Source organism: Euleptes europaea, chromosome 4, assembly GCF_029931775.1.
Source record: "Euleptes europaea isolate rEulEur1 chromosome 4, rEulEur1.hap1, whole genome shotgun sequence".
NCBI classification, from domain to species: Eukaryota; Metazoa; Chordata; class Lepidosauria; order Squamata; family Sphaerodactylidae; genus Euleptes; species Euleptes europaea.
Window position 1 is genome coordinate 120,000,130 of NC_079315.1, and position 24,783 is coordinate 120,024,912.

The window sequence follows — 24,783 nt, forward strand, 5'->3', positions numbered from 1 at the left end:
GCTTGCCACGGCATTCAGGGAATAAATAACAAATCCTCATTACTACTACTGACAATTTCTTCGGCCTTCCCTAAGGATGCCCTCCACCTTTGTAAGCGTGGGAAGAGAGCAGGAGGCCAAAAGAGATTCACCTAGAACTGACCCATCTGCTTGGCACACAGAAGGTCCCAGGTTCAATCCCCAGCATCTCCAGCTGAAAGGATCAGGTAGTGGGGGATGTGAAAGTCACTGGAGAGCTGCTGCCCGTCTGAGCAGACAATACTGACCTTGAAGGACCAAGGGTCTGATTCGGTATAAGGCAGATTTGTGTGTTCGTGCGACCCAAATCCAGTCGAGATAACAGTGTTGCACTTACCTGTAACTATTGTTCGAGTGATCCTCTGTGCAGGCACACATGGGTACTGCACATGTGCAGGGCTGGCCTACGCATGTGCAGTCCCCATGTGGGACTGCACAGAGGCCACAAAGATGAACTGGTTCTGATTCGAAATGGAGCCCCAGGACACCAATTTTTGGAATCTGCCTAATCTCAAATGAAGACGTTTACCACTATTGTAACGAGAACGTACCCATGTGGGGGCTGCACGGAGGCCACAAAGATTAAAACAGTGTTGCGCTTACCTGTAACTGCTGTTCATCAAGTAGTCCTCTGTGCAGGCACACATGAGTACTGTACATGCGCAGACCAGCCCTGCACAAGCGCAGTACCCATGTGGGACTGCACAGAGGCCACAAAGATGAACTGGTTCTGATTCGAAATGGAGCCCCAGGACACCAATTTTTGGAATCTGCCTAATCTCAAATGAAGATGTTTACCACTATTGTAATGAGAATGATATCCACCCTCTGTAATGAGAATGAGTCACATGGTGTCGGGGAGGGTCGATCAAACCCATACGTGGCTACGAGGCTCCCTGGTTAGCCTTATTCAAATCACTCTCGCTCGAACCCGAGTCTAAATCGATAAAGAGCAGGGTACAAAGGCAACCCCCAACAAATCTGTAGCTATTAAGGTTCACGTTCAATCCCCAGCATCTCCTGTTACCAAGCAGCAGGTGAAGTGAAAGACCTCTGCCTGAGACCCTGGAGAGCAGCTGCCAGTCTGAGTTGGCAATACTGACCTCGATGGACTGGTGTTTTAATTCACCAGATGGGGGAGGGGGAAAGAATATAAACAATATATCCAAGGGGGAATGAAGGTACTAAAAATATCAAACGCAAAAGCATACAGTAGTACCTCTTATCAAAAAATACTATTAAATACAATTGTGGATTATTTTGTCTATAAATTAGACAAAATACAGGTTGTTAATTCGCCAGGTAAGCTTCTAACATAAACATGTGCTCACAGAAAATTCAACAAATTCAAATTATGGATAAGTCAAACAAATTCAAGTTACAAGTTGATATTCAAAATATAGTTATCCAACAAATTCAGGTTGTACATTCCACAGCTAATGTTCGATATAAGCACATTGTCAGTTCCACTAACAATATTCAAAAAGTAATTTCTTGAATTCTCTGTAAGCACATGTTAATATTGGAACTTTACCTGGTGAAATGACAACCTGCACTTTGTCTAATTTAAAAAGATTGACTTTAGAAGCTTTTGATAAGGGGGGGAGGGAAGAATGGCAAACCACCTCTGTTCACCTCTTGCCTTGAAAACCCGACGTAGTTGCCCTAAGTCGGCTGCAGCTTGATGGCACTTCCCACCCCCGCCGTAGATCCCCCCCCCACAACACCCCCCCCCCCCCATGGTCACACAACCCTTCCGGGACACCCACCTGTCATAAGCCTGCCTGGACTGGCGCAGCTCCTGCTGCTGAAGCAAGAGCTTGGCCTCCTTTTCGGCCAAGAGGTTCTGCAGGCGCTCCTTTTCGATCTCCAGCTCCATCTTCTGCAGCAGGAGCTGCCTCCTCCTTTCCTCCGACAGCCTCTGGCCCCGCCCCTTCCCTTTGGACCCGGAGCCCGGGCTACCGTTCATCCCCAAGGAACGCGACGGGCCCGGGCGGTCTGGGGACACTCCGCCATGCGGCCCGGTGGGTCTTCTTGGAGTGTGGTAGCCCTCCTGGAAGAAGCTGTAATCTGAGCTACAAGCCTTCTTGTGAAAGGCGCAAGCTGGAAGCGGGCACTCGCTGACCCTCTGGCATGCGTCAGGAGTTCTTTTTGTGTGGGGAAGCTCCTTTGGCTTGCCCGGGGAGACCAGGTTGTTGCATTTCCCATGCAGCCTGTTTTCCAGCAGACACCGGCTCTGATCTTCTGGCCTGCCATCATGGATTGGAACCTCAGGACCGTGGCTGTTCTGGCACGGCGGAGCCACGGATGCAGAAGGACCGCTGCTGTTGTTTTTGTACAGAGTCTGGGGTCTTGCTATATTGAGGTAGGACCCGTCCAGCTCAAACTGTGGCTGACAGAGACTTCTCTGGTGGGACATCTGTAAGTAACGAGAAAGGTAACCTAAGTTTAACCTCTCAAATGCTATACAAAATACTTGTAAGTGTTGTGTGTGTTAAGTGCCGTCAAGTCGCTTCCGACTCATGGCGACCCTATGAATCAATGTCCTCCAAAAGGTCCTATCATTGACAGACTTGCTCAGATCTTGCAAACTGAGGGCCGTGGCTTCCTTTATTGAGTCACTCCATCTCTTGTTGTCTCTTCCTCTTTTCCTGCCGCCCTCAACTTTTCCTAGCATGACTGTCTTTTCTAGTGACTCTTGTCTTGTCATAATGTGACCAAGATACGATAGCGTCAGTTTAGTCATTTTAGCTTCTAGGCCTAGGGTCAGTTCAGGCTTGATTTGATCTATAACCCACTGAGTTGTTTTTTTGGCAGAGAGAGACTGCTGAATTACAACTAATAACGAAGCTCAAGACTATGCATTCTCTGGGACTTAATAGAGATCTGGGATTCCTGCCTTGTTACCAATGCTGATTTCTCCACGCCTACTACCCCTCTGCTATCACACCTAATCCAATCACACCTGCTGATGTCATTTACTTGCTTTTGACATTTACATTGCCATTGTGTTTCTAATTCACTCATCTCTACTTAAGGATAGATGGACTCACATTCTAGCTGTATCTGAAGAAGTGAGCTGCAGGTCACGAAAGCTCGTATCCCTGCCAGAAATGTCGGTAGTCTTTACGGTGGTGCTGGACTCTTGCTCTTTTCTACTGCTAGTGACAGACTAGCACAGTTACCCATTGTGATCTAGTTAGATTTGAGTCCAGTAGCACCTTAGAGACCGACAAGATTTTCAGGGTGTGAGCTTTGACTCCCAAAAACTCATACCCCCAAAATTTTGCTGGTCTCTGAGGTGCTCCTGGACTCGAATCGAGCTGTTCCTTTTCTAGTTTTCATCACTGGCTCAAAGAGCAAAACAACTTCTGCTGGAATCAGTCAGCTCGGAGCAGTTTGCTGATCGACACCTAACGCGGCTCCCCGGAAAACGGTTTTCAAAGGGAAGGGATGAACGTGCTATCAAATCTGCAATTTAATTCTGTCTACACAGGTACAATAAATATAAAACCACTGCCTGCGGGATCTAGGGCATAAACAAGGTACTTCAACCTATCAAGGAGTAGTGAGTATCTAGGGTTACATAAAATCAACTTGAAGTGTGGCAAAAAAAAAAGAAGGGGGAGAAAAAGCATTAAATGTTAATGTTTGAAAATGTTTAATTTTGAATACGAAGGCAAGAAATCCATTCAGCCACTATAAATACCGTCTGATTGGCCATTACACAGCAGGGGATTTGATGTAAAACATTTCACCTTGCACTGAATGGGATATTACTTACTGTTGGAAATTTGATGAGAGTTTTTGAAATATCCTTACAGAAACACTGATAAAGAACTAGACCGCTTCCTGTAAAATGCGCTTCTGCATCAAAAGCTGTCATTCAACCACAAAACGCGCTTAAATCCCACCATAAAAGTGATTTTTTTCAATTAAGTTGGGCGGGCGATGAGACTCTGATAAAACTCCAGAGCCGGAAAGTCACTGTAATTTGCATTTCTCAGCTCAATCCAAAGATTCCAGGAAAGGGGTGAGGGCTTGCTGGAGAGGAACCAGACTGATAGTTTCTCGATCTTGCATTAACAGGCGTTGCAAAAGTACAGCATGCATCGCGGCCTATTCCTGCACAGTGCTTAATCGTAGCTCAACAGCATCTTTGCCTTGTTCGCTTTTGCTTTGAGATCAATGTTCCATTCTCCATTGTGTCCCACATTATATGAGTGAGGTGGGGGCAGTGGCAACAATTAATGATATTGTAGAGCAGGAGTCAAGTTGAAGAAACAGAACTTAGATGGTCTGATGGGGAAAACCACTGGGAACACTTTTAAACCTCTGATCGCTGATGGAGGAAAATGTGAATATTTGATAGTGTCTTACTATGATTGGGGGGGAGGGGAGAGGAGGAAGAGGAGGAAGAAGAGGAGGGAGAGGCAGAAGAAGAAGAAGAGGAAGAAGAAGAGGAAGAGGAAGAAGAGGAAGAAGAAGAAGAAGAAGAGTAAGAAGAAGAAGAGTGGGTTTTTATATGCCGATTTTCTCTACCACTTAAGAAGAATTAAACCGGCTTACAATAACCTTCCCTTCCCCTCCCCACAACAGACACCCTGTCAAGTAGGTGGGGCTGAGAGAGTGTGACTAGCCCAAGGTCAGCCAGCTGGATTCATGTGTAGGAGTGGGGAAACAAATCCAGTTCACCAGATTAGCCTCCGCCACTCATGTGGAGGAGTGGGGAATCAAACCCGGTTCTCCAGATCAGAGTACACCACTCCAAACCACTACATCATGCTGGCTCTCATGGGTGTGAGCTCTGACTCCCGAAAACTCATACCCCGAAAGCACATGAACACAGGAAGCTGACTTCAACTGAATCAGGCGCTTGGTCCATCATAGTCTACTCAGACTGGCAACTGCTTTCCAGGATCTCAGGTGGCAGTCTTTCACATCACTTCCTGCCAGATCCTTTAACTGGACATGCCGGGGATCGAACCTGAGACATTCTGCATACCAAGCATATGAACGCATGAAGCTGCCTTACACTGAGTCAGACCCTTGGTCCATCAAGGACAGTACTGTCTAGTCAGACTGGCAGCAGCGCTCCAGGGTCTCAGGCAGAGGTCTTTCACATCACCTACTTGGCTAGTCCCTTTAACTGGAGATGCCGGGGACTGAACTATTATATGAGGTGCTGTGGAACACAGGCAGGATGGTGCTGCTGCAGTCGTCTTGTTCGTGGGCTTCCTAGAGGCACCTGGTTGACCACTGTGTGAGCAGACTGATAGACTTGATGGGCCTTGGTCAGATCCAGCATGGCATTCCTTATGTTCTTATGTCCTCTCCAGGATCAGAGGAGCAGGCCTATTCTATTAAGTGCTGTGAAACACAGGCAGGATGCTGCTGCTGCAGTCGCCTTGTTTGTGGGCTTCCTAGAAGCACCTGGTTGGCCACTGTGTGAACAGACTGCTGGACTTGATGGGCCTTGGTCTGATCCAGCAGGGCCTTTCTTATGTTCTTATTGCCCTACAAGAAGGAGTCCAGTTTTGACTCTGATCTGCTGCCTTTGCACCCTCCCGCCCCCTTGGCTCTTTCATTGAAAGAGTTAAGCAAATTCTTTACTAAAAGAAATATGCAAAATTAAAACGGCGAGTGAAAGATATTCGACGTTCGGGCTCATTCCTTTTATTGCCCAATCTTTTACTGAAATCTCCGTTACAAGCAAAAAAGGAAGAAAAAGAATAAGAAGTCTAAGATGAATCATTACAAAGCACCTAAGATGGGACAGAGATTGCCTATATTAATACTCCAAGATAAATAAGGTTGATAACAATGTTAAAAAAGGTTAGTTGCCTATTTTCTTAGCGGGAGATAAAGTGCCATTGTGGCTCATGAATGATGTATGATGATGATGATTGCTGTATCTCAAGTACGCCAACCTCCCTCACCCCCAAACCCACACACAACGGAAGAGGAACGGTAACAAAGCTACATTGTTCTCGTCGGGCACAGCGCAATGGGCGGGAATGCAGGGATGCGGCTTCCAAAGAGACTGGCAAAATGGAACTTGGCAGCCAACGGGGTCAGAGCAGGTATGCTCTTCCCGCACAAGGGATGTCTGCTCTATTTATTTATTGAGACGATGGCTATGCCACCTTTCCACACAGCCTTGGGTCAAGTCCAAGGGTCCTCCTAACCTAACTACAGCCAGGTACTTCTGAGAAGCTCCATTACAGGCCTGAGCCACCATTTGGTAATCAGAGGTAGGCGGTCTAGCTTTGTTTTGTTTTGAAGTTCATACTTTGTAGATCACGGCTTTAAAACTGTGCTACAATCTGAAGGGATACATACATACACATGAAGCTGCTTTATACTGAATCAGGCCCTTGGTCCATCACAGTCAGTATTGTCTACTCAGACCAGCAGCGGCTCTCCAGGGTCTCAGGCAGAGACGATGGCTATGCCGCCTTTCCACACAGCCAACCTCCGACTTCCAACAGGAATAACTCCAGCGTATTTCTGCCCGAAGACGTAGTGATGGCCACAGACATAGAACGTTTAAAGTGGAATTAGACAAATGCATGGAGGAGAGGCCCATCAATGACTACAAGCCATGGTGACTAAAAGGAACTGCAAAGTTCAGAGACAGTCAACCTCTGCTGACCGGTGCCAGAAGCCAACATCAGGGGAAGGCCTCGGCCTCTATGCCCTGTGGTTGGACCTCCAGAGGAACTGGCTGGCCACTGTGGGAGAAGGGGTTCTGGACTAGATGGACCACTGGTCTGCTTCAGCAGGGTCTCTCTGATGTTTTTATAAGGGGAAGGCCTCAGCCTCTGTGCCCTGTTGTTGGACCTCCTGAGGAACTGGTTGGACACTGTGGGAGATGAGATGCTGGACTAGATGGACCACTGGTCTGATCCCACGGAGCTCTTCTGATGTTCTTATGTTCTCTTCTTAAGGCATCTGCCTCTATTCCCTGCTGTTGGGCCTCCAGAGGAACTGGTTGGCCACAGTGTGAGGCAGGATACTAGACTAGGAGGACCACTGGTCTGATCCAGCAGGGCTCTTCTAATGTTCTTACATTATATTTCAGACCACTGCACTTCTCTCCAGACAGGCATTTTCTAGAAAGGGTAAAGCCAGTTTGGAACTGACCACCTCTTCCAACACAGTATCATGACAACAGCAGGAAGGCAACAAAGATGGTGAGGGGTCTGGAGACCAAGTCCTGTGAGGAAAGGTTGAAGGAGCTGGGTATGTTTAGCCTGGAGAGGAGAAGACTGAGAGGTGATATGATAGCCATCTTCAAGTACTTGAAGGGCTGTCATATGGAGGATGGTTCCGAGGTGTTTTCTGTTGCTCCAGAAGGTCGGACAAGAACCCATGGGTTGAAATTAAATCAGAATTTTCTAACAGTTAGAGCAATTCCTCAGTGAAACAGGCTTCCTCAGGAGGTGGTAAGTGCTCCTTCCCTGGAGGTTTTAAAGAAGAGGCTAGATGGCTATCTGTCAGCAATGACCTTAGGCAGATGATGAGAGGGAGGGCTTCTTGGCATGGAGTAGGGGATCACTGGGGGTGTGGGGGGGAGCAGTTGTGAATTTCCTGCATTGTGCCGGGGGTTGGACTAGATGACCCTGGTGACCCTTCCAACTCTATGATTCTATGACTTGGGAGAGCTGAAATGGCCAAGGAGGCCACTGTCTGAGGACAAAAGGATGCAACACAGCTACACAACCACAACACAGCAGAGGCAGGCCAGAGGGAGAGGGAGAGGGAGAGGGAGAGGGAGAGGGAGAGGGAGAGGGAGAGGGAGAGGGAGAGGGAGAGAGAGAGAGAGAGGGAGAGAGAGAGAGAGAGAGAGAGAGAGAGAGAGAGAGAGACTCTCTCTGACTCCAGGGTGGTGGAGGAGGCTTTTTTTTTATTTTTTCCACCACACCTGCCCTTTATTTTACTGAGGGCTCAGCGGTGCGAGACCTAGATAAATATTTCAGAAACAATACCATTTGTGAGCAGATCAGGTTGCCGCCATTTCCCAGTGCATTTGGAGTTCACGCGGAATAAGGGCAGGCGAACGGCGGCCCGCCTCGCCAAGGCTGGGGTCGGCGTGCGCGCGGAGCCGTCGGCTGGCTGATCGGGAATGCAAACGGCAACAGATGCATGGTAATCTCTGCCAAAGCCCCATCCCGGATAAATGGAGTGCATTCTCCCTTGTGCAATTAACTCGCACGCTCTGGCAGCTTTTTTTTTCTGCTCGAAGATCATCAAGGTAGATTACCTTCCAGAATATGAACTAAATACTTACAGGTGTTATATCATCCGTTATTACTTACAAACTTCTGCATTTAACAAGACATCCCGGCAAATGAATGATCTCATTTATGAATTATTTATTGGCGCCGTGCAGCCTGCTCCTGGCGTCATCCGTGGCCTTTTCTAGGCCACGTGACACCAATTAGAGCTGAATTTTAAATTATTCAATAATCTGAACTCTCTTGTCATTTAACATATAGATATCAATGCAGTAAACAAGTTAAGTCTAATGGCCCCCGGAGGTTTGTATAATCCCCCCCCTCCCAACCCTTCCCACCCGTCAGCCGCAGAGGCTGATCTCCAGGTCCAGAAGAAGAAAAAATAATAAAAATAACCAAACACAAACACACACACAAGGTTTTAACATATGTTATTTTGACCTGCCTCAGGGATTTCATATCATCACTTACAAGCAGTGAATTTAAAACATATTAAAAGTCATTACTGGCAAGTGTTTTTTTTTTTTTAAATTAGTCCATACCAAAAAAGAATGTTTAAAAAAGCAGGGGAGAGATCATCTGGGATAAACCACATAGATCATGAGAGACAGATCATGGGAGGGAGGGCACCTTGGCTATCTTCTGGCCATGGAGTAGGGGTCACTGGGAATGTGGGGGGGGAGGTAGTTGTGAATTTCCTGCCCTATGCAGGGGGTTGGACTAGATGACCCTGGTGGTCCCTTCCAACTCTGTGATTCTATGAAATGAAGTAAACCCCTGACAGGAAGCACAGAGAGCACTTTAAATTCTGCTACATTCGGGTCCAGAGGCACTTTACAGACCAAGATTTTGGGGAGTATGAGATTTCGAGAATCAAAGCTCCCTTTGTCAGATGCCAAGCCTAGACTCACGAAAGATCACCCCCCGCCCACACACAAAATCTTGTCGGTGTTTAAGGTTCCATTGGACTCAAATCTAGTTGTTCTACTGCATACTAACATGGCTACCCTCCAAAACTACCTTAAAAGCTCAAGGAAGGGGCTGTGGCTTGCTGGCAGAGCATCTGCTTGGCATGTGGAAGGTCCCAGGTTCAATCCCCGGCATCACCAGTTTAAAGAATGAGGTGGTTGATGATGTGAAAGACCTCTACCAGAGACCCTGTAGAGCAGTTGGCTTTCTGTGTAGAAAATACTTACCTTGATGGACCAAGTATAAAAACTTGGTCCATCAAAACTTCAAAAACTTCAGTATAAAAGAGCTTCATGTGGTTAAGAGTGGTGGTTTGTTGGTCTTCAGTAGTAGAGCTAGCTTCAAGTCCAGCAGTACCTTAGACCAACAAGAGTTTAAGAACATAAGAAAAGCCCTGCTGAATCAGACCTAGGCCCATCAAGTCCAGCAGTTTGTTCACACAGTGGCCAACCAGGTGCCTCTAGGAAGCCCACAAACAGGACAATTTCAGCAGCATTATCCTGCCTGTGTTCCCCAGCACCTAATATCATAGGGCATGCTCCTCTGATCCTGGAGAGAATAGGTATAAGAACATCAGAAAAGTCACACTGGATCAGACCAAGGCCCATCAAGTCCAGCAGTCTGTTCACACAGTAGCCAACCAGGTTCCTCTAGAAAGCCCACAAACTAGACGACTGCATCAGCACCTGATATAATAAGCATGCTCCTCTGATACAGGAGAGAATAATATGCATCATAAGAACATAAGAAAAGGCCATGCTGGATCAGACCAACGTCCATCAAATCCAGCAGTCTATTCACACAGTGGCCAACCAAGTTCTTCTAGGAAGCCCACAAACAAAAACTGCAGCAGCATGATCCTGCTTATATTCCACGGCACCTAATATAATAGGCATGCTCCCCTGGTCCTGGAGAGAATAGGGATGCATCATAACTAGTATCTCTTTTGACTAGTAGCCCTCTCCTCCATTTTTAAAAGCTCATACTCTCAAAATCTTGTTGGTCTCTCAGGTTCTACTGGGATCAAATCTAGCTCTTGTAAATATGCAGGCTCCTCTCAATCCTGCAAAATCTGTGTGTTTGTGTTTGAGTCTAAATATGTTTTGAAACTGCCACCAGCCAAATCATTATTATTATTTTACTAGTGAGGGATAATTAGAAGAACTGACTCCAGGATATGATGAGACTCTCAACGGCATGCATTAAATTGGGGTATTTTTTTCTTTTTCTAACAGCTGTAGGCATTCAGTTAAGAAGTGAGTTGTTTGGGGCACAAAAAGAGAGAAGCCTTAATGGCGCTGAGGAACAACAATCCTAAATGTTCTGATAGGCAGGAAAAATGGTAAATGGCAAATTCCGTAGCAATGAATTGATGAGACCGTCCAGGTAACTTGGGGGCTGTCGGACAAGTTTGCTGTGGCATAATCTTGCCTGGGCAACAGCCGGCTTCTCCAGGCAGAGGATCAAAACAGATCTGGCATCCTTGAAAACGGAAATCAAGGAAGCCTCGGGATTCCTCTTGGTTAACACACCCACTAACGGGAGGCACTCTGGATTTTCATTTTAACTAGTAGCCATGGGTAGCCCTCTCCTCCATTTTGAAAAGCTCATACCCCCAAAATCTTGTTGGTCTCTCAGGGGCTACTGGACTCAAATCTAGCTCTTGATAATATGCAGGCTCCTCTCAATCCTGTAAAATCCGTGTGTTTGTGTCAAGGAAGCCTCAGGATTCCTCTTGGTTACAAGACCCACTAACGGGAGACCAGCACTCTGGATTTTCCCATGCCTGTTTGGCTCCAGTCATTGACTGATGGTGAAGCCACCAAGGGAGCTCGGTGAAGGATCACCAGCCACGCCGAGTCCTGTCTGTTCCAGAGGCATGCTGAAACCAACCCGGTTCACCAGATTAGAGTCCTCTGCTCATGTGGAGGAGTGGGGAACCAAACCGGGCTCTCCAGATTAGTCCACCACTCCAAACCACCGCTCTTAACCACTACATCACACTGGGTCGTAGCCTGTACACCTGTGCCCCAGCTAAAGTCAAATTTCCCGTCCATGATTGAAAGGGAGTAGTGCTCTGAATGGCATGATGGCAGTGTGGATTAACGCCTCTGACTTGGCTAACCGACATTAATCGTCAAAGAATGGGGATCATGCGAGACATCTGGCAATTTATGCCAGCATGTTCACACTAACAGATCACTGCTGGAAGTTCCCCTTCGCTTCCGTTTCTAGTAATCCGGAGCTGCGTCACCTTCTGTGAGTATGTTAAGGGCCATCAAGTCGCATCTGACTCATGGCGACCCTATGATTCAATGTCCTCCAAAACGTCCAGTCGTTCACAGCCTTGCTCTGGTCTTGCAAACTGAGGGCCAAGTCAATGGAGGGGAGGGGTGTTTCCACAATGGAGGCATCCCAAAATGCTGCAGCATCCCAAAATGCTGCAGGCTTAATGGAGGGGCAGCGTGGTGTAGTGGTTAAGAGCGGTGGTTTGGAGCAGTGGGCTCTGATCCGGAGAACTGGGTTTGATTCCCCGCTCCTCCACATGACCAGCGGAGGCTAATCTGGTGAACCAGGTTGGTTTCCCCACTCCTACATGTGAAGCCAGCTGGGTGACCTCGGGCTAGTCACAGCTCCCTTAGCGCTCTCTCAGCCCCGTCTACCTAACAGGGTGTCTGTTGTGGGGAGGGGAAGGGAAGGTTATTGTAAGCTGGTTTGATTCTTCCTTAAGTGGTAGAGAAAGTTGGCATATAAAAACCAATTCTTCTTCTTTCTCTACTTCTTCATAGAAAAGGCGGCCCCCAAGTGATGAGCACAAGCAGGCCAGTGTCCTTGCAGAAGAACATTTAGATTCTGCTAATGATCCAGGTCTCCGGGTAATAATTCATTAAAAATAAAAAGAGAGAGCAAGCAGAAAAATTTCACTTGGCTGCCCTTTTGATCCTACATTTGTAGGGAGCGTTCCTGAGGCTAGCCAGCAGCGCCCCCGTGGCTCGGCCCGATTGACCTCGACTCTGCCCCTCGAGTGACAACCGTACCAAGGAATGGCAAAAAAGGACCGCAGAGGCACCAACGTTTCAAAACGGTGCATGAAAGGCAGCCTGCCTCCTCATGATCACAACCTAACAAAAAAGTTCTAGTGTGCGTGTGTTGTTTAAAGAGTCTTTTTTGATGTGATGTAGCAATGGACGACTCTCTTGGCTGGACACAAGGAAAACAGGAGGCAAAGCTTGTCTTCTGGCAGTGTTCTTCCCAGCTCGGCTACTGTGTTGAGAACTGAAATATCTGCATATGGGCAAAGAAACGGGAGCTGAACCTCACAGCTGAAATGGAAGGGCCAGCTCACGGTTCATCCGTTCCCCTGATGCTTCTCTCTTTGCAGCCAGTTCAAAAGGCAGAGGCCCCATCTCAGACAGGGAGAGGGCAAGATTTCTCCTTCCAAAATGTGCCCCTCTCCCACACGCTCTGCACAGTGCCCCAAATTGTGTGTGTGTGTGTGTGTGTGTGTGAAGTGCCATCAAGTCGCTTCTGACTCATGACCACCAAAAAGTCTTATCAATAGCATAAGAACATAAGAAAGGCCCTGCTGGATCAGACCGAGGCCCATCAAGTCCAGCAGTCTGTTCACACAGTGGCCAACCAGGTGCCTCTAGGAAGCCACAAACAAGACGGCTGCAGCAGCACCATCCTGCCTGTGTTCCACAGCACCTAAGATAATAGGCATGCTCCTCTGATCCTGGAGAGAATATAGATGCATCATGACTAGCATCCATTTTGACTAGTAGCCATGGATAGCCCTCTCCTCCATGAACATGTCCACTCCCCCCCTTAAAGCCTTCCAAGTCTTGCTCAGGTCTTGAAGACTGACCACAAATGTTTCCAGTTTCATTTCTACCCTGACCTGGATGGCCCGGGCTCGCCCGATCTCATCAGATCTCAGAAGCTAAGCAGGGTTGGCAATGGTTAGTACTTGGATGGGCGAACACCAAGGAAACCCAGGGTTGCTGCACAGAGTCAGGCAATGGCAAACCCACCTCTGTTCACCTGTCTCGAAAACCCTACAGGGTTGCCATAAGTCGGCTGCGACTTGACATCACTTTCCGCCACCCTAGAGCTACATAGACCATTTTGGCTCCATGATGGAAAGCAAAGTCTGTTGAAAGTGAGTGCCATGATGAGATGACACACTCGAGTCAAATATGACTGCTTTTTACCCTCGCTCTGCAAGGGCACGAAGGTTTCCCATTGGTCAACGATGCCCAAAAGGTTTCCAGATAAGGAGCGGGGTGCTTCAGACGCTTCTAAAAATGTTGACAGAGCTCCAATATCATCTCAACCCTATACGCTGCATAAAATCAATTACACTATTATGGTGAAGGTTAGGCATTTACTTGGTGTTGAATTTAGATTTGGAGAATGCCCATATCATAGAATCATAGAGTTGGAACGGACCACCAGGGTCATCTAGTCCAACCCCTTGCACAATGCAGGAAATTCACAACTACCTCCCCCACACACACCCAGTGACCAGAAGATGGCCAAGATGCCCGCCCTCTCATCATCTGCCTAAGGTCACAGAATTAGCATTTCTGACAGATGGCCATCTAACCTCTTCTTAAAAACCTCCAGGGAAGGAGAGCTCACCACCTCCCGAGGAAGCCTGTTCCACTGAGGAAATGCTCTGTTAGAAAATTCTTCCTAATGTCTAGACGGAAACTCTTTTGATTTAATTTCAACCCGTTGGTTCTGGTCCAACCTTCTAGGGCAACGGAAAACAACTCGGCACCCTCCTCTATATGACAGCCCTATCTTATTCCAAGACAAAATTCAATTCACCTCCCAGCAATAGAGCTCGAGTTGGATTCCTTATCTCCCACAGAGGTGAATGGGGTAAATGAAATTGGTTATGAGATGCAGCCAAGATGGTTTCTGCACTGAGCTCTGACAAGACAGCCAGAGTGGTGTAGTGGTTAAAGTGTTGGACTAGAATCTGGGAGACCCGTTCAAATCCCTGCTCTGTCGTGGACGCTCGCTGGGTGACCTTGGGCTAGTCACATGCTTTATTTATTTATTGAATTTGTATCCCACTCTCTATTCCAACTGAGGCCGGGCTCAGAGCGGCTAACGAACATTAAACACAATCCAAACCATAATAAGTAAAATGGGTACAGTACAATTCCAACAATAAAATCTAATGATAAAGTCAAGCGGTTCCTGTTAATAGCACACAGGTCCATGGCAAGTCTGGGGAAAGGCAATCGGGACCCCCCCCCTTAAGATTCAACAAGATGGAAACAGATGAAAAGTGGGGAAGGGGGAGGGAGGCCAGCTATGATTACACACTCTTGCTGCTCTCAGCCTAACCTACCTCACAGGGTGGATGTCTACTTTCTTTTCTTTCTTTCCCCCTGTTCTTAGACCAAGGTCTTGAACAATAAAACCATTAAAACTTAAATAAGCCCTATCTTTAAAAACATCTCCCTCTCTTCTCTACAGCTGCCAAAAAATGAGCAACAAAAAAAGGTATGCTGAGGGTCAGAGTCCTCTAAGAGGAACTGAACCTTTTGCTCCAAAGTTGCTCGAGAAGATGTGGACCATTTGTTAAAACATAATCCATTTAGCCTAAGTTGGTATACGTAAGGACAGTGCAAAAGGATATGTACCAAGAAGTCCAATGACTGAACACAGCCGGTCTGAAAAAGGGATCTTTAGCATACGGCCCACAAACTCATTGAAAAAGGGCAATTAAATCTTGAATGCATAAAGATTCTACATAACTTTGGACTAACCAGAGAATCCATATAGGAAAGAAGATTACCCTTTGATAACAGGCCCAGGCCAAGTGGAGAACAAGTCCTCCGGCACAGGGTGGTTGTGAGGATAAAACAAAGGGGAGGAGAACAACGTAAGCTGCTTTGGAGGAAGGCGGGACATAAATAAATAAGTGCAGAACATGTCAACTCGTTAAAATCATTCAGGTATATTTAAAGCCCTTTGGGGCTTTTGATTTTTTTCTCCTGCACACACAAAAAAACCGATCAGCGAGCAAAGATGCAGACTTAAGCTGGAAACGATTGGCCTTAAAATAAGACGCTGTATCATTAAAATGACAAGCAAGAGAGGTGTTTGGTGCCAAACACTTATTTCATCATGAAATGTGTTGGCTCTTCCCCTTAATGTCTTGCACTTGTTCCCTTCTGAGGAAGAAATACTTGCGATGGCACAAACACCGCTCGACCCTGGGCTGCAGCCGAGCCAGCGCACCTCGGATCCAGCAAAGACGTGCAATCTTTTCAATCAGTTTCTGCTCTGTGATGCTCGATAAGATTAATCGTTTCCTGCTGCTTTGGCATTTCTTAGAGTAATGTGAACTTGCAAATTTATAAGAAGAGTGAGTACAACGTGAGGCGTTCTCAGAAAAGGGCAAAACCCGAGTGACGCTCCCCTGGGATAATTCCTTGTGGCTGCAGCAGACGTCAGTAAACTCACACCGCCGTCAAAATGTATCGGGGTGACGGGTTATTTCACGATTTGATTACCCAATGCGAACCCCATTCTGGAGACGCCTAGAGTTGGGGGGGAGGAGAGAGAGATAAACTAATCTTTAATTATGGGGACTTAGGGAAGCTTACAAAGTGAGAGGAGGGAGGGAGAGACAAGGCGTAATTGGATTTCTCCACAGAGATGGCGTGAACTCGTGGAGAGATTCCGAAGTAGCAGGGTGCCCACCCACCTCCATGCAGCAGGCCAGGAGAGGTCCTCACAATATAAAGCCATGGCAGCGGCAGGAGCAAAAGGAGAATCTCCGTTTTTAAAAGCCTTTCTATCCCACTTTACTATAAGAGGCCAAGCAAGGCAGCTTATCACATAAAGAACCAAACCTAACATCTTACAAACGAGGTTTGTTCGGTTGTTCAATTATTCAAATATTTATAACCTGCTTTTCCTCGTGGATCAAGGCGGCTTACGGTAACTGTCTAAAACATTTTCAGTTTAGAACCAAAATAAAAGTAAATGTAGTCCCCTGTGCAAGCACCAGGTCAGTACTGACCCATGGGGTGACGTCACATCACAACATTTACTAGACTATGTTTGCAAGGTGGTTTGCCACTGCCTTCCCCAGTCATCTACGCTTTACCCCCAGCAAGCTGGGTACACTCATTTTACCAACCTTGAGCCGGCTACCTGAAACCGACTTCCGTCGGGATAGAACTCAGGTCATGAGCAGAGCTTCTGACTGCAGTACTGCAGTTTACCACTTACACCACATCCCTCCCCCCTTAAAAGACGCTTGCCGTTCAAAGCCCCCCAAAAGCCCTAGCACACAGGCAGGCCTTGCAGTACCTCCTGAACAGCTCCAAGGAATCACCTCTTCAGGGAACCTATTTAGGGTTGCCTGCTCCAGGTTGGGAGACTCTTGGAGATTTGGGGCATGGGGTAACCAGGTGAAAGTGACTGGGCAGGAGATGCATCTTCTGTTTCCATGGGCCAAGAGTCATCTTTTCTTCATTTCAGTAGGAAAACAAACAAGGAGATGTCAAAATGCCTATGCATCATAAGAACAAAAGAAAAGCCCTGCTGGATTAGACCCAGGCCCATCGAGTCCAGCAGTCTGTTCACACAGTGGCCAACCAGGTGCCTCTAGGAAGCCCCCAAACAAGACGTCTACAACAGCAGCATCCTGCCTGTGTTCCACCGCACCTAATAGGATAGGCCTGCTCCTCTGATACTGGAGAGAATAGGTATGCATCATGACTAGTATCCATTTTTCTTAGTAGTCATGAATACCCCTCTCCTCCATGAACATGTCCACTCATTCATAGGGTCATTCATTCATTGGGTCGGCATGGGTTGGAAGCAACTTGACGGCACTTAACACACAAACACACACACAATTGACAAATGCTTTTGTCAATCTCTTATTCAGAATACTCCCAAGTGCAATTTTGGTGACCGACTGGGAAGGGCTGTTACCTTTGTCCTGCTTGCACATTTCCTGTGGGCGTGCAGCTGTTATTGTTCATAGAATCATAGAGTTGGAAGGGACCACCAGGATAATCTAGTCTAGTCCAACCCCCTGCACAATGCAGGAAATTCACAACTAACTTCCCCCCACACCCCCAGTGACCCCTACTCCATGTCCAGAAGATGGCAAAAATGCCCTCCCTCTCATCATCTGCCTAAGGTCATAGAATCTGCATTGCTGACAGATGGCCATCTACCCTCTGCTTAAAAACCTCCACGGAAGGAGAGCTGACCAGCTCTCGAGAAAGCCTGTTCCACTGAGGAACCGCTCTGTTAGAAAGTTCTTCCTAATGTTTAGAAGGAAACTCTTTTGGTTTAATTTCAACCCGTTGGTTCTGGTCCGACCTTCTGGGGCAACAGGAAACAACTTGGCACCATCCTCTCTATATGACAGCCTTTCAAGTACTTGAAGATGGTTATCAAATGGAATAATCGTCTGGATAGGTTGTTGCTCTGATCAGCTCAGGTAGTTTTGCCATTTGTATGTTCTGTGTAGCTGCCAACAGAGAGGGAACCCTTTGGGTGCCCAAGACATTGTGAGGGTTGTTACCCCCGGATTATGGATTCTGAAAACCCAAGGTGTGGGCGCATCCAGTGAGGGAGGCGGGCAAACATGCTTTTCTGTGGATGGCGCAAGAGATGGCCCATCTAGCTGAGGCTGCATTTGACTTTTATGTTAAGGATCCCTTGGCGCTTTTGAATTTCAACAGCAATTTTAATTCATATCTGGCCAGACCCTGACATTTAATTCACCAGCCAGGCTGCATTTTTAATGATCAATTTAGAAATGCCTTTTCTGATGTATAGTTGCAGATAATTGGCATCAGCGGATTCTTTGCCAGGGTTGTTGGTCACCCGCCGCTCCCTCCGACTTTGATGAAAAGCGCAGGGTGCTTAGCCCCTCGGAAAGGCAGACGACGAAACGTGGAACTGGGCAGGAAAAAGAGGCTCAAGATACGACGGGGGGGGGGGGGTATTGAAAGGACCTCTTCCGCATCTCTGGGTTCCTCTGAATCTTCTGGCCTGCCATGAGGGCATGCGCTGGGCCCATATTAGTAAAATACGGGCAGAGATACGGATGCGATGAAACCATCTGGAGCGGAGGTCCCCAGCCTTTTTGAACCTGTGGAAACCTTTGGAATTCTAACGTAGGGTGGTGAGCGTGATATGGCTGCCACAGGAGACGGAGCCATGCACATAGAGGAAGCTCAAAGGCAGGGGAGAAGAGGGGTAATTTTAAAAGTACACCGGGCAAGAGGGGTCAGAGACAGAATAAAAACAAAACTGCAGTGGTGGCTACAACTGAAGCAACGCTGTTTTAATCTGCTCAGCCAGTCAGATCTCCAGTGGCCAGCCGGAAGCCCTGCTGGGCAAGAACCCCACATGACCCACCCTCTTTCTAAAAGCACTGGGTGGTCACGTTGGGGACCACTGACCTGCAGAATTCTGTCAATTATCTCCTGCCTTGTATCTAGGATTTTCCACAATGATCATGGATAAAAAATCTGTATCTGAAGTGTTAGGGCTGTTCAGCTTGGAAAGAAGATGGTTGAGGGGAGGCATTATAGAGGTCTATAAAATTATGCATGGTATGGAGAGAGTGGATAGGGAGAAGTTTTTCTCCCTGTCTCAGAATACCAGAACGTGGGGTCATCTGCTGAAGCTGGAGGGCGAGAGATTCAAAACTGATAAAAGGAAGAATTTCTTCACAAAACACATAGTATAATTGTGGAACTTCCTGCCCCAGGATGTGGTGATGGCAGCCAACGTGGAAGGCTTGAAGAGGGGAGTGGACATGTTCATGGAGGAGAAAAGGTGAAGGCAAGTGCTAAGGACTCTAGAACCACTACACCCACACTGAGAGCCAGTGTGCTGTGGTGGTTAAGAGCGGTGGTTTGGAACGGCGGAGGCTAATCTGGTGAACTGGATTTGTTTCTCTGCTCATCCACATGAAGCCAGCTGGGTGACCTTGGGCTAGTCACACTCTCAGCCCCACCTGCCTCACAGGGTGTCTGTTGTGGGGAGGGGAAGGGAAGGTGATTGTCAGCCGGTTTGATTCTTCCTTAAGTGGTAGAGAAAGTCAGCATATAAAAACCAACCCCTCCTCTTCTTCTTCCTTCTTCTTGAAATGGGACCGGTTTTTAACCATCACTGATACAGGGGCGCATGAATTATTTTATTCTACATTTTGAAGTTTGGGCATTTTTAACTCACGGAGGAGGTCGCGTCTGTCTCTGAGGGAGTGGGGGGTGCATTTGGGGGGAGAGGGAAGTCTGCCCTGGAACTATGTGCAGCCCCCGCGCTACCAATTCCAAACCCCTCCCTCTTATGAAAACCGATTGCTAAGCAGAGCTTTAAGTAAAGTTTGAAAGGGGAACATTCTCAGGTGTTTGTGTGTGATTTCTGAAATGAGAGGTCAACTCTATTACCCCTTGGATGTTGGACTCCTGAAATTCCTGAAACTACAGCCCTCGCTTCCTATTTTCTCACGCGCACCTCATGTCGCGAGGCATGCGGAGTCAATGAGGGGGCCCGCTCTGTATTTTCTCATTTGTAAGTTACGACAAGGCTTTCCGTAGCTGCGATCTCGGCTCGCATCCTTCAAACGCGCTTCCATTTGCCATACTCCAAAGAGATGCTGAATTAGTAAACATAGATAGCTCAGGGTGTAACTGCAGTTCTTCCCGTTGGGAATTTGACGTTATTGGAAGATAATGCTGCCTGCCTCCCCGCCTCCCGCGCAGTCTTGAGTTATACATTAAAACAAGCAAACAGCTCTCACCGAGTGCCGGTGGGGATTCAGAAAATACACCGAGATTCATCTTTTGGTCCTTTGTCCCGACACGCGAAGACAATATGTATTTATTTCAGTTCATCAGGGACACTTACGCGGAGCGCTAGGAGCCCTGCATTTCATATGGAAATGCGCGTGTTTCTGCCGCATCAATATCGCTCCCTGAATTTTACTCCCCGGTACGGACAAACAATTGCTGTCAGCAGGATAACAGAACAATTCGAGTTGGGAGCGCCACGTTGGCAAAACTGCGCACAAATTCATGCAACCCATTAACTGCTGTCTGCCCGCCGCTGGCATGCGTGGAGCATGGGCCAAAGGACGGAGAGAGATGGCTTTGAGTCTGGGAAAACAGGGGTCAAGTCACACTTGACTTCGGTCTTTTATTTACCTGCCTCCCATTGTTTTATTATGTGAATGCTGTACTGTTCTAATATCTGCTGCCACTTTTTGTTGATGTTGAAAGCCTGCTGGGTTACCTTCAGCCAGCTGCAAGCTCTCAGCTTAACCTACCTCACAGGGTTGTTGTGAGGCGAAAACAGAGGAGAGAAGAATGTAAGGCGCTATGGATCCCCCCCACTGGGGGAGAAAGGCAGGGTATCGATGAAGAAAATAAATAACATGAAAATCAACTTCTACCATAAATCCATGCATTGTGTATACAGTGGGAACACTAGGAAGCTGAACCACATTTTACAGAACCCTAAAAAGGAGGGGAAAATACTGCTACAAGAATAAAAGAGTTTCTGTCTAGACATTAGGAAGAATTTTCTAACAGAGTGGTTCCTCAGTGCAACAGGCTTCCTCGGGAGGTGGTGGGCTCTCCTTCCCTGGAGGTTTTTAAGCAGAGGCTAGATGGCCATCTGTCATCAATGCTGATTGTATGACCTTAGGCAGATGATGAGAGGGAGGGCATCTTGGCCATCTTCCAGGCAAGGAGTAGGGGTCACTGGGGGTGTGGGGGGGGGAGGTAGTTGTGAATTTCTGCATTCTGCAGGGGGTTGGACTAAATGACCCTGGTGGTCCCTTCCAACTTTTATGATTGTATGAAAAGTTGCAAAATATGTCAAAAACCTATTGGTGGTGATGGAAACTGCCATGAAATCGCAGCCAACTTATAGCGACTACATAAGGCTTTCAAGCCAAGTGAGAAGCAGAGGTCATTTCCCATGGCCTACCTCTGCGTAGCTACCCTGGACTTCTTTGGTGGTCTCCCATCCAAGTACTAAGCAGGGCCAACCCTGCTTAGCTTCTGAAATCTGAGGAGATCAGGATAGGCTCGGTTATTCAGGTCTGGGCTACTATGCAAACCTGTTATGCCATTTAAAATGACAAAAAGAGCAACAAAACCATGGGAAATGAAATATTAAGTAAGATTTTCACCTGTTAACACACACACACACATTTCCCTATAATCTACACCATACAGGCTCTGTTTAATTATTACGGCAGTTGTATTCAGCCACCTTGCGGGGCACAGTTGGCATACAGTGTTCTCATTTTATCCTCACAACAGAATGAGGTAAACTGGGCAAAGAAGAAGAAGAATTGAGTTGGTTTTTATATGCCAACGTTCTCTACCACTTAAGGAAGAATCAAACGGCCTCACAATCACCTTCTCTCCCCCACCCACAACAGACACCCTGTGAGGCAGGTGGGGCTGAGAGAGTGTGACTAGCCATCAAGTTACAGCCAACTTATGGCAACCCCGTAGGGTTTTGAAGGCAAGAGACCTTCAGAGGTGGTTTGCCATTGCCTGCCTGGACTTCCTCGGTGGTCTCCCATCCCAGTATGAAACAGATCCAACCCTGCTTAGCTTCTGAAACCCTCTCCAAGAGGTTTTGCTTTATTAAAGGGGGGCGGGATAAATAAAACTATTGTAAAAATGCTCCACAACTTGCCGGAGATTCTGCTAAATGAGCCTTCCTGAACACAAAGGGAAAGCATTTGTCTCAATTGCTACAAACAACGTTATTTTTCAGCCCCCTCCAGAAACCTTCCGCAGATCGGTCTGCGGTTTTCTGTCCAAGAAGCTGGGTTGTAAATATGGCGAGCCACAATTAATTGCTGTAAAAGACAAGGGGAAATCTGATCTTTTTACCAAGATACTCTGACAAAAGGAAATCCATTAAAACCTTTCTAGTAGGTGAAGACCTAAATCTCATTTAAAAAGAGAGAGAGAGAGAAAGAGATCCGTTTTATTAGCCCAAACATACAGTCAAGTATTAGAGTAAAAAGAAGAACAAAAATACGCCATATCCTACAGAAACATTCTGCTGCCTTCTCTGGTCTCATGTGTGCCGTGAAGAGGCATTTCTGGGGGTCGGGGCCCCCTGGAGATAAAAAGCCCCATGGCTCATCGAGGAGCAGAACTAGACATTATCTCTTCACCTCTCATGCCCATCAGAGAGAAACATCTGTACGTCATGTCAAAGGTCCCAGGTTCAATCCCCGGCATCTCCAGTTAAAACAAACCAACAAAAACAAACAGGAGGGGGTGATGTGAAAGACCTCCACCCAAGACTCTGGAGAGCCATGGGGAGGGGCTGTGGCTCAGTGGTAAAGCATCTGCTCTGCATGTGGATGGTCCCAGGTTCAATCCCTGGCATCTCCAGTTAAAGGGATTAGGCAAGTAAGTGATGGGAAAGACCTCCGCCTGAGACCCTGGAGAGCTGCTGCCAGTCTGAGTAGACAAGACTGACCTTGATGGACCCAGGGTCTGATTCTGTTTAGGGCAACTGCAGGTGTTTGTGTGTAACCCTACAGATGAACAGGACCAGCTATAACCATTTAATAGAATCATAGAGTTGGAAGGGACCACCAGGGTCATCTAGTCCAACCCCATGCACAATGCAGGAAACTCACAACTACTGCCCCCCCACATCCCCAGTGACCCCTACTCCATGCCCAGAAGATGGCCAAGATGCCCTCCCTCTCATGAACTGCCTAAGGTCATAGAATCCGCATTGCTGACAGATGGCCATCTAGCCTTTGCTTAAAAACCTCCAGGGAAGGAGAGCTTACCACCTCCCGAGGAAGCCTGTTCCACTGTGGTCTTTTAGTCAAGAAACGCACCTAATCTCTGATGTCTCCCTCTGTCCTCTGTAGCATTTCAAAAAGTGATGAAGGCCAAATCCCCCCCACCTGGAGGCAATCTACAACTTGGGGAGCCTTCAGGGGGTGGGGCCTGGGGAGAGGAGAGCTTGAAGAGGGGAAGGACCTCAGCAGTAGGGTTGCCTTCCTCCAGGTGGGGCCTGGAGATATCCTGGAATTACAGTTCTAGACAACAGAGATCAGATCCCCTGGAGAAAGGGACTGCTTTGGAGGGTGGAGTCTATGGAGTATTATTACCCGCTCAGGTCCCTCCCCAAACCCCGTCTTCCTACCTCCAGGAATTTTCCTATCCAGAGTTGGCAACCCTACTCAACAGAGCCATCTTCTCCAGGGGAACTGATTTCTGTTGTCTGCTGATCGGTTTTAAATGCCAGGAGATCTCCAGCCTCAACCTGGAGGCCAATAATCCTAAAGGGGAATGAAGGTACTAAAATGTCCACTAGGCAAACAACTATCAAGTAGTACCCTCTATCTGGAAGTATTAAAGATTTAGTTAAACACATACTGATAATGTCGATGTGTTTATAACACAGAACCCTTGCAATTGAACTTGCAATTTGAACTTGCAATTTGAATTTGAATTTTTGGGAGTACTGTCTTATAAACTGTTATTTGTCATCCACAAGCTTTTTGTCTCAATTACAAGTATAATCAGTTGAAATTTTATTTTGTATGTGATTAGGAACATTTCCTGGTGAATTAGCAACCTGTATTTGGTAATTGCATTTACAGAGATATATATTAGAAATCTTCAACTAAGAATACTTCAAGGGGGAGGGTACTACTTGATAGTTGTCAACCTGGAGGCCAGCAACCCTCCCAGTATTGCAATGGAAGGTAGAAGTGGAGATCACTCCCCACTGTCATGTGGGGAAGCAGCGCACGATGTAGGGATGTTATTTGCGGGACCGCCTCTCCTGGTGTGCCCCCCAGAGAGCCTTACACTCTACTAACCTGCTGGTGGTCCCTGGCCCGAAGAATGTGCGGCTGGCCTCAACAAGGGCCAGAGCTTTTTTGGCCCTTGCCCCGGACTGGTGGAATAATCCTCCTGGTGACATCGGGGCCCTGCAGGACCTTAAGGAGTTCCGCAGGACCTGTCAAACAGCTATTCCGCCAGGCCTATGACTGAGGACAGCCGCGAGAGGATCCATCATCACTGGGCTCCCCATCCTGCCCCCCACTCTTGAAATCTGTGGGGGGCTGAACTGCTGATATCCTATTACATTCTGGCACCTGGGTACATTTACGGCCATCCGCGTATAAGTGTTTTACTACGATTATGGTTTTAATGATGTTGATGTATTCTATTTATTTTGTTTTTAATCGCTGTTACCCGCCCTGAGCCTGACTTGCTGGGGATGAGGGCGGGCTATAAATTTGAAAAAAATAAAAATTGTGACTGGGGCTGCATAGCACATGTAGCCTATCATTGGAGCACAAAGCTCAGGACCACTAGCACATCTGAAAGCGTCAGAGAGCGGGTCTCATTCCCAGGTAACAATAAAACATAATGAGAGAAAAGTGCATGCAGCAGACAGGCACTTAGCTTCTCTGCAAACCAAGCACACGCTTTCCCAGTCTGATTCCAGCGAGCCCACGGTTCATAGGAAAGCAAGCTGCGTG

At 47.3% G+C, this 24,783-nt stretch overlaps 1 protein-coding gene across 1 annotated transcript in view; it reads right to left on the reverse strand.

Annotated features, from left to right (window-relative positions):
* The window catches only part of KIAA1328 (KIAA1328 ortholog), a 229,045-nt gene that overhangs the window by 87,557 nt on the left and 116,705 nt on the right, over window positions 1-24,783 (reverse strand). The window contains exon 7 of the mRNA XM_056849086.1: window positions 1,788-2,437. Within this exon, the coding sequence (XP_056705064.1) occupies window positions 1,788-2,437 (650 nt within the window). The remainder of the gene's footprint in view (window positions 1-1,787; window positions 2,438-24,783) is intronic.